This window comes from Scleropages formosus, chromosome 8 (genome assembly GCF_900964775.1).
Source record: "Scleropages formosus chromosome 8, fSclFor1.1, whole genome shotgun sequence".
NCBI classification, from domain to species: domain Eukaryota; kingdom Metazoa; phylum Chordata; class Actinopteri; order Osteoglossiformes; family Osteoglossidae; genus Scleropages; species Scleropages formosus.
The window spans coordinates 15,227,058-15,237,152 of record NC_041813.1 but is presented as its reverse complement, the minus strand read 5'-3'; the positions used below and the strand labels follow the sequence as shown (position 1 = coordinate 15,237,152).

The window sequence follows — 10,095 nt, the reverse complement described above, 5'->3', positions numbered from 1 at the left end:
ATTGGATTTTTTTTCTTGCTCAGGCTCAGTGCATTGGACTTTCAATTTACTGGTTTAATTTGGTTTCTTAATAGGTGCAGATGTGTTAATCTGAAGTTAAAGTTAAATTATACCAATGGTCTTTAATTGCATTTTAGATCAAGAGAATATAAAAGAGTAATCTATATAGAAAACATTATACACAACCTTTAATCTAGCTCTTTATATTAGATATTTTATATAGTCACATAATAAACTTGTCGCAAAGACTGAATGCAGTTACATTTACTGTGGTGAAGACCTCTTAATCTGGAAAATCTGAATGTGATTTTCTGTTCTTTGTTGTGACTGTCAAACACTGACTGTTGTACATAGCTAATAAAGCACTCATCAGAAAGATTTCCTGAGCAATCATATGTACTTGATAACTAAGGCACAGTGTATATCATATTATTCTCTACTTTTATGTTGTAACATTTATATATTGTACATTCTTTGTTACAGCACAATAAACTATATTCCTTCACATCAGCCATGATCTAGATATAACCAATGGCTTCCAAGCCAGTAATTCCCTGGTAAGAGTGAAATGAATGTGGATTCTCATTCTCAGTGAAATCTGCCCTCATTGCATCTTAATTGATGTCCTTACTGCTATTAAAAGCCAACAGTCATGTGTTCTAATACTGTAGCTACAATGAGTGGACACTGAGAAAACATTTTAGTGATAAGTATTCTTTATTAGCCATCTTTTTTCTTAAAAACTTAATAGTCACAGATTCAACCACCACAAAACAGAATGTCTAACATTTTATTTAAAAAAAATTCACCAGAGTAATAACATTTGTAATATTTAATGTATAATAACACAAAAAACACAGAACGCAATGCTAGATACATATAATTTTAAACATCATAATCAGACTTTAAACATTTTAAAGTAAGAATTGCACAGGTCAGACTTTGATTTTTTTTTTTTGCCTGCCTACTTTAAGGCTAACAGTTGTTGATTTGCACAGCAATGCAAAACATATACAAAAAGCAAACACACACACATTACTCCCCTCCCCCCCAAATAAACTAGGAAAAATGCAAGTATTTAAGACAATTTTTTACATATAACTCCAAAGGATTCAGCTACTGACAGAGCATGTCATTCATTTTTGTGATTTCTTTATTTACTGTACAATAATCATCAGGGTGATAATCAAGGTACTCCATTCCAATTTTTCCATTAAAAACTATGTTTTTACCCCTACAGTAAAAAATTACTCTTTAGACTTAACAGGTAGGCATATGGAAAGATATATATACCAACGAATAGAAAACTATGAACATTTGTGGTACCTGACATTATTTGGTCATATGTCAAACAATGATATTATTCTTTGCTGTAAAGCATGTTGGAGGACATCAAGGGCAAACCTCATGTTGCCAAGAAGAATCGGGCAGCTGAAGGTCTGCCTTTTTGGCCCAGACACCCTCCCATCTGGCCTACTTTAGTATATCCTTCGGAAGTGCAGTGCAGCATTTCACAGTGATCGTCTCACAAGAAAACAACAAAGGACATCAGTAAATAAACAGTCGAGTGACATGGACCATGAACTGTGTCTCTGAGGCTATAGCAGTGCTTTAGCTGACTTGGGCCTCCCACTGAGTGCAATGATACGCTCTACATCCTCAACAGTGGAAATGAGATGATCCAGGTGCTGGTTGACGTTCTCCTCCATCCACTCCTCCACTGTGTCGGCAAAGTACGTGTCTTCCATGTGGATGCGGAAGTTCTTCAGGTAGGCCTCCCAGGCCTGCAGCAACCTGGCAAAGAACAGAGCACCAACTTGTGTCAGCAGCATGTGTGGCCAAGAGCAGGAAGAATTCTGATATGTGTGGCTAATCAAAAATACAGATTGTTTTAAACATGGAATCCCTAACACCTTAAACTCTCTATGAAGATTATTCATACAATATATGACAGTACAGAAATCAAAATTACTCACTTCTTAAGTTTCCCTATGGAAAATCCAAGGTTTCGTGGGTTACCAAAGTTGTATTTTCTGTGGTAACGTGTAAACACGCCTTTGAAGTTTCTGTATATGAGATTACAGAAAGCAAAAAGAATATTAACAAAAATACTTCAAAAGTTCAATCAGCAGAAAAATGCATAAAATTACTGAACTATATTCCTTTAAATCCCATCAGTGCAATGCTGCAAAGGCTGCCCTACAGTGGTTTTAATCCATCTATCCTTCAATAACAGCTTGTCCAATGCAGGGTTGTGTTCGTCCAGAGTCAATGCTGGAAATAATAGGGTATAAGGCAGGGTACAACCTGGATGGGACTCTACTCCATCACAGGGAAATCACATACATTCCCTCAAACACACACTAAGGGCAGAGTTGCCAGTTCAACAGAAACCTATGTTTTTGGACCGTGGGAAGAAATCCAAGCACCTGGAGGAAACCCGCATGAACATGGAGAGAACATGAAAAGTCTGTGTGTTTGAGGGAATGCAAACTCTGCGCAGTAGCAGTTTTCAGATTAATCAGAGGAAACCCTTTTTTTAAAAAAAATCTTACTTCATCATGTTAACAGTTTCTTGCTGCAGGTTGGTGTGAATATAGTAAATCATGTGGTATAACTCAGAACCTGGAAACGCGCCGCTTCCCTCACTGAAAAGAGAAAGATGTCATACAAATACACACACACAGAGCAGCCTGCGACTGGAGCCATGGGCAAGCATGCAGTTTAGGTCAAATGTACCTGTAAGTGGTGTCCACTGTTTAATATATCAGTTATCAATGTAAACAAAATTGTCAGTAAAATATGTAAGTATGACTTCTATGTAGACATTTTATGTATGCAGTTTTGCAGCTATTATGAAGGACTCCAGTTCTCAAGTATTTAATAACTGATATATCCTCACAACCTCTTACAGAATCTCAAATGGCAAAATTATTAATCAGAAGTTTTTGAATTATTAAGTATTACATTATGATGGTCCTTTTTATGGAAAAAAAATACAGTATGTTATGTCAAAAAAACCTAGCTCAGTGTGTGAGGTTTTTGTGCATATTTTCACATACTTGGAGTACAAAAGTCCAGATAAAAGTAGAATAGGGACTGATATCAGTGAACATACCAGATGCCTTTCTCCAGTTGAATGTTGCAGCCAAGAATATGATTTGTCTCCGCCCTTACTTTGTTCATATTGCCATCTGTTCGAGAATTAAAATTATCAGCTCATCTCAACGTTCATTCAGCTTTCTCCAGAAATTAAAAATTAAATGCAAAATGACATTAATTTGTTTAATTCTGTTTTAATAAACAAAAAACTAGACCAACATGAATATGCAAAAGCCTTGACCTCTTATCTCAATAGTCCTGACCTTAGCTGTTTTTTTCTGTCTGTTTTCTCTACTCAGCAAGCCCAAAAAGTGAATTCAAGACTCATCATCCCACCGCCTCGTCCCAGACACTTACTGTACTTCAGAGCCTGCATACAAACAGCTAAAGACGGGATGGCCACAGGTAGGAGTTCACACAGTGCTGTGAAGTGTTCATACCTAGAACACAGCCGCATTAACAGACAGGAATTGGAATTTTCTCACCTATGGTACAAGACCAGTTACACAGATCAGGACATACAACAATGGAAAAAACAAAACATTTTAAATGTTGAAAACCAAAATATCCTAGTTCCGTCCCACATCTTACCTCTGCCAGCCAGTCAGCACAATTCCCTGAAAGGAGATAGATGGGTATTTTGACATGGATGCTATAACTTTAAGCCAAACCAGGTGGTTCTTCAGATGCCGTTCCACAGGGGTCCACACTTGGTCGATTCCAGAAGCACCTTTGAAAGCACTTGCAAACCACACACTCTTAAATCCAGCATTCTGGTATTTTGAAATGAGATGTTCTGTTAAGAAAAATGATTAAACATCCAGAAATTAGGACTTTTACTAAACGAATGACTAAAGCTAACAAATAAACTGGATTCACTGATGGAAAATGTTTTATACTATTCAATTAGACACAGTATACAGCAATGATCCAAATGATAGATTGCTAAATTAACAGATTATCATTTATGTTTTTGATCTACTCGGGAGTGTGTAAATTCATTGCAATTATGCAACATTTTTGCACAATGGACAGAAGAAACTGAATCAAAATGTATTTTCATTCGTTTTCAACGTAGTACCAAAAGAAGACGATACAGCAGTGTGAGCTGATATTCAGTTCAGTTAAATTCTCACACATACACACACACTGTCTGAAACCACTCTTCCCAAGCGGGGTCGCAGCAAACCGGAGCCTAACCCGGCAACACAGGACGCAAGGCAGTAGGGGGAGGGGACACACCCTACACTGGACAGCAGTCCACCGTAAGGCACCACAAGCAGGACTCAAACCCCAGACCCAGCAGAGAGCGGAACCGGACCAATCCCGCTGCGCCACCGCGCCCCCCCCAATTCAATTCAGTTTATTTTTATAGAGCACTCTTCTCACACAGTGACATAGAGTGCTTGAACACAGGCATAGGGTAAAGAAAGAAACACATCAGACAAAGAAAACAGCTGACTACAGACTAGCGTAATACATTTATCAGTGCTTTTATGAAGCTATAAGTACGCCTACTGGCCACAGAGGAAAGGACCAAAAAACTCCCAACAAAGTCGAGGGAGAAAAAAAAAACACCTCTTGGGGTCCAAGTGCCACTGGCTGCCCACCCTTCCTGGGCATTCTAGATAAGACTTCAAAGTCAGTTTATGGGTAACAATGGCACTGTTGTTATATGGTAGCTTGATTTCTCAATTAAGCAAGTACATATTTATTCTGTGCGAAGAGTAACAAAGAAAAGGAAGCATACTTATTTGTTCTGGGTTGAAGTCTGGGAGGTAATTCCATATCACAGGTGAGGCAATACTGGGCAGATTAGATTCTGGAAAATGCAGAAAAACATAATTTACAAGAAAATTTCAGCAATAGCTACAAAGAAAGCATACTTTATTGTATTTTTGTCTTCATTTATAGTACAGGTAGTCCCTGATTTACAACGGTGTTACGTTCCCCGAAACCCATCGCAAGTCAAAAATATCAGAAGTTGAAAATGCATTTAATACGCCTAATGCACATCTCTGCAAGACAGAATGGGAGATGCAAAACACTGTCGCTGCCCAGCATCGAGTATTATTCTACATATCGCTTGCCCAAGAAAAAAAAAAAAAAAAAAAAAAAAAAAAAAAATCGAAATTTTAAGTTCAAAGTACGGTTTCTACTGCCAGCTCACCATCGTAAAGCTGAAAAAAATCACAAGTTGAAGCATCGTAAATCGGGGACCACCTATATTAGAAAGGTGTTAGCAACAGCAGTACAAGTGAGAGAGAGAAGAGATGTGTACCACAGTATGGTGCACTGTCTCCTGGCCCTTACTTTTGATATCTTCCACATTGCTTGTCCTCATCATATCGTCCCACATAAGCAGTTGTATCCCCTGCTGCTTCTCCATGATAGCATGGCCCACAGCAGTTACGTGATCAAGGAACAACTTTCCAATGTTCCCGTTGTTTGCATGCAGCCAGTTCTTGGATTCTTGGCTCTCACCAAGACCGAACACCTCAAAGATGACAAAAACCCTAGTAAGGACTTTCCACAATAGTAAGTTTCTTTTTTTTTTTAGTTTTCAGGCATCTGCTGCTAATTATTATAAAATCTGCATGGATGCTGCACTGACTTCATCTGCCCCGATGTGGAACCAACGCGTTTCTGGGTGTTTGCTTAGGACCTGCGCAGCCATCTCAACAACCAGAGCACGTGCACCTGGCACCAGTGGATTCAAGCTGTTGGGAAACATTGTCACCTCTCTTAGCTGGGTAAAGTTCTTGTGCTTCAGGACGAACTGTTCAAATGAAATGAGAAAGGAAAAGTAAAGGAGAACAGCTTTCTTATTCTGATTTCGTGGACATTCAACTCTTCTTTTAATAAAAAATGAAAATGTCTAATATGGGCCAATGTCTTACCTCAAGGTGCCCAAACACTTGCACCAAGGGTATCACCTCCAGTTTGCTCAGCTTGGCCAGACTCCTGATCTTTTTGATGTCCTCTAAACTGGTCCATCAAGAGAGCAGAGAGGGATAGTTGGGACATCAACACGATTCACCAAGACACCCACAAATGAAGAGCACATGTGGCACCTTTTGATCCACACAACAACTCCAGTGGTCAAACCGTACCCACCTGTATGCATGTGGAGAACTGAGAACCTTTAAGTCTCCTTCATAGGGAAACATGTCTTCATACTCCAGCAGAATTCCATTGGCACCAAAAGCAGACAGCAGTGGGAAGATCTAAAATTAGAAAAAAATGCATGGAGATCGGGTACACCCAGTGTAAAAATGACATTTCCTCAGTTTAAAAGTAATGTAGTTTGTAATGGGTGTGAAGTAAAGACCTCCTGCTAGTGAAACTACACAGTAGAACTTGGATCAAAGACCCAAAATAGTCTTATTTTAGGGGTTGTGACCTACAGTGTGATTCTCAAAATTTTGGCATTGCAAAAACACACTTAATATTTTTATCTTAGTCTAAACTGTCCATTCTCTTTTAGCAGACTGTTTATTCATGCTGCAACAATGCATATGAGGGGAAAATGCTATTTTAATAAATCTCTGCCTGAAATTGTTTCAAGTATGAGACAGTAGGTGGCATTTTTCTTAAAGCACCTACCTTGCAATCAAAGGACCTAGGTTTGAATCCCACTTCTACAATACTAACCCTGATCAAGGTCCTTACCTTGAAGTAATACAATAAAATGATCTTTCTATATAAATTGGTACATCAGTATAAGTAGCTTAGTATACAAACATCACACTGTATGTAGTCTTGGAAAAAAATGCCATAAAAATAATTATTCTGATGATCTTACCTGCTCCAAATATTTGATTTGGGGGGCTGCGCCTTTCAAGTCCAAATGCACTATTCTTAGAGGATCTTTTGCCTGGTCCAGTGCATTATGCTTTGGTGTTGGGACATGTTTCTGGATCTCTTTGCCCCCTGTTTCTGCAATCTCCAGCATCTGCTGGTTCTCTTGTGATGTCTGCTTCATGTTATTCAAGGCATTAGTCTTCCAGAACCTTCTGCCACCCACTGAAAGCACCTTCCCCCATTTGTTATGTTTTTTTGAACTGAGACAAAAGTAGATAAGCGTATGGGAAAAAGATTTTACAGCTTGTACGGATTGTACAGAAAGCTGGCATGACAAGCACAGTTATACCATTTAGTGGCACACAACTCAAGAATAATGAGGAAAAAACAACATTCCTTGTTGATGCTGTGGATTTGGTGATATGTCTTGTTTATTGGAACGGATTAAAGCTCTCATAGTGGCAGGTAGCACTGCGGGTTCGGACATGGGTTTAAATCAGACTCAGTCTGTGCGGAGTTTGCATGTTATCCCTGCATTCATGTGGGTTTCCTCCCATAGCCCAAAGACATGCGTTTCATATGGACTGGAGACTAAACTGCCCAATGTGTGTGAGATTTCCCTCTGATGGAGAGGCATTCCATCCATAGTGTACCTTGCTTCACACCCTGTGCTTCCAGGATAGACTGTGGACCACCATGACACTGTATGCACAGAGTATGTGTTTTACATGTATTAATGTGACATCTCTGTAATGTGGATAATTGTAAGATTTGTGCTCTGATGTGGTTTTATATGGAATGGTGCTTTGTGCTTGCAGTTTTTAGTGTTCAGACTTGTGATTTTATCATTGTTCCATAGTTCTGTAACACAGAAAGCTCACCTGGCCTGTAGGACAACTTTCATTATGGCAGCAGCCACAAGGCAGAGAAGTATCAGCCTCAGCACTACCTGCATCCTTGTGGCCATATTGTCTACTGTTCACAGCTGAAGCACAATAATGGAGAGAGAACAGAAAGAAGACTATTTAAAAAAATATATCTACATAACTGACAGTTAATGTACACATTAAAAGAATACCTGTTATTTCCAGCTTTCAGGCACTGGGCTGAACATCTCATGTTCACTTTATTATACTGCACCACCAAAAATGCTGACCTCCACACACTTTAAAGTACAAGTGGTTGACTCTTGTCATAGATGCGTAGGCCAGTAGTTAATGACATAGATAAAAAGTGGTGTTTAATAAAAGGCGGAGAGAGGCAAGGGACTACTTGTCTGAAAAAGTATGGCAACATTTAATCCCAGTGACAGGGATTTACTTCAGCCTTTGGGGATCTCTTTCAAGAAAGACACACACACACCATCTGAGACAGCTTGTCCCATACGAGGTCACGGGGGAGACGGAGCCTAGTGCGGCAACACAGGGCAAAGAGCTGGAGGGGACACACCCAGGACAGGACGTCAGTCCATCGCAAGGCGCCCCAAGCAGGACTCGAACCCCAGACCCACCGGAGAGCAGGACCTGGTCCAACCCACTACGCCACCATGTCCCCCTTTCAAGAAACAGTGGACAACAAACAGTCTTCTCTTTTCAGCAAAATTTTTATATATTCACTATTAATTAAAATACAAGCAGGTAGCACAGGGGAGTGATCTCAGACTCACATGATGTTCAAAATTCCACTGGGACTAAGAGGCATGTTCATGTTGTAGAAAATCATGGTCAGATAAATTGCAATAATAAAGTGATCATAAATAATGATTAACAATAATAACCTTGGAAAGGCAAAGCAAACTAAATGTCTGTCTTCTGTTCTATAAATAAAATTCATTACAGTAACTAGGTAGGGCACACATTCCATTTATGAAATATTTTAAACAAAAGGTTTTATTTATAGCCTGTGTGTGATTAAAAAAAAAATTAAATTACATCACACTAGCCTAGGGGGGACTCTTCAATGTAGACATTCATGTTTTATTAAAAAATAAATATTTCGGCAGAAAAAGCTGTATTTTTTCTGCTGTTATCCCAAGAAAAATGTTTTCAGACTGAACCTTGACTGGCTGTATCGATCTACTATGGGCACTTTTCCCTCTGTCGTGCTGATAAGGACGAAAAAAGAAGGGTAAAACGACAAGCACGGCATTCATTGTACCGCGGACAACAGGTGATTTACAACACACGGTCTAAACACACACACACACACACCACCGAACTGTGTACAGCCATCACTACATGATAATATTCAAATGTCGGATATGGGTGGATGGTGCACTGCAGTGTTTCCCGTGTGTCTGTTACCCGTCGGCACGACAGCTGAAAATGGGGTTAAAAACGAAAACGCGCGTTTCGACAGCCGCGACAGCGCTAAAAAAAAGCGCTCGACTTCCCTAACTGATTAGTGATACAACGCAGTGTATACCACATCGTAAACAACTCCAGAACATCGATTTTCTCCAAAACAGGGCGTCACACACTAAATGAACCAGTAACACGAATCATGTGCACTTCACCGTTTAATCAGGTACAAAAGGACAATTAACATCGCTACACACCGACCCAAGCGCGCGTCCTTCCTACGCTCCTTTTCTCTGTCTTCGCACGACTGCATGCCTTCCTGTGACTCGTGTGAAGTCCGTGGATCACGTGAGCGCCGTGTAGTGGCCTTCTATAGCCCCCTGGGCGGGGCCTGTAGCGCGCTGCTTTAAGCAGTGGGTTTGAAGTGGTGTCGTTTGTCAGGTGCAGAAGTAAAGGAATCAGCTTTTCGTGTTCGCCTTCGCGGTATTTTTTATGGGCTCTTTCACAGATTAGCGTTGTTATACAGGAAGCAGACTGCTTTGTCTTTTGTGGAAGGGATGGCTAGAAACCAGTTGAAAGTGTTATTTCAACTCCCCGTTAATCTCTTCATGATAAGAAAAAAAAAATCAATCTTAGTGTACAAAAGATGATAAAAGGTCATTTAACACCTACTTTTGGCAGCACATTTTCAAGTTGAATGAAGCCAAGGCCCTTTGCATTTGACTGCTTTTAATGGTATTCAGTTGTGAGTCCAACAATTTTTGGAAGTTTCCCTCAGACAGAAAAGCACATAATCACAGTGGCAATAATATTTCTCCAAAACAAGTTCCTAAGCTTTTAGCAAGTGAAACCAGGACATCTGAGGGCTGCTTGGATTGCAGTGTGACTT

At 39.8% G+C, this 10,095-nt stretch overlaps 1 protein-coding gene across 2 annotated transcripts; it reads right to left on the bottom strand.

The window, feature by feature from the left end:
- Positions 1-812: 812 nt before the first annotated feature.
- On the bottom strand, positions 813-9,550 carry LOC108935791 (hexosaminidase D). 2 transcript variants are annotated; one of them, XM_018754656.2, is made up of 14 exons: positions 9,464-9,550; positions 7,788-7,891; positions 6,908-7,166; positions 6,220-6,329; positions 6,003-6,090; positions 5,717-5,881; positions 5,416-5,599; positions 4,853-4,924; positions 3,694-3,898; positions 3,460-3,542; positions 3,119-3,194; positions 2,556-2,648; positions 1,977-2,066; positions 813-1,794 (listed from the first exon to the last, which is right to left on the bottom strand). In XM_018754656.2, exons 2-14 carry the CDS (start codon positions 7,871-7,873, stop codon positions 1,599-1,601), a joined length of 1,707 nt encoding a protein of 568 aa, XP_018610172.2. In that variant the 5' UTR covers positions 7,874-7,891; positions 9,464-9,550; the 3' UTR covers positions 813-1,598. The 2 variants fall into 2 exon arrangements, with proteins under 2 accessions (XP_018610172.2, XP_029110100.1); XM_029254267.1 differs by having other exon boundaries at positions 9,468-9,550.
- Positions 9,551-10,095: the final 545 nt, after the last annotated feature.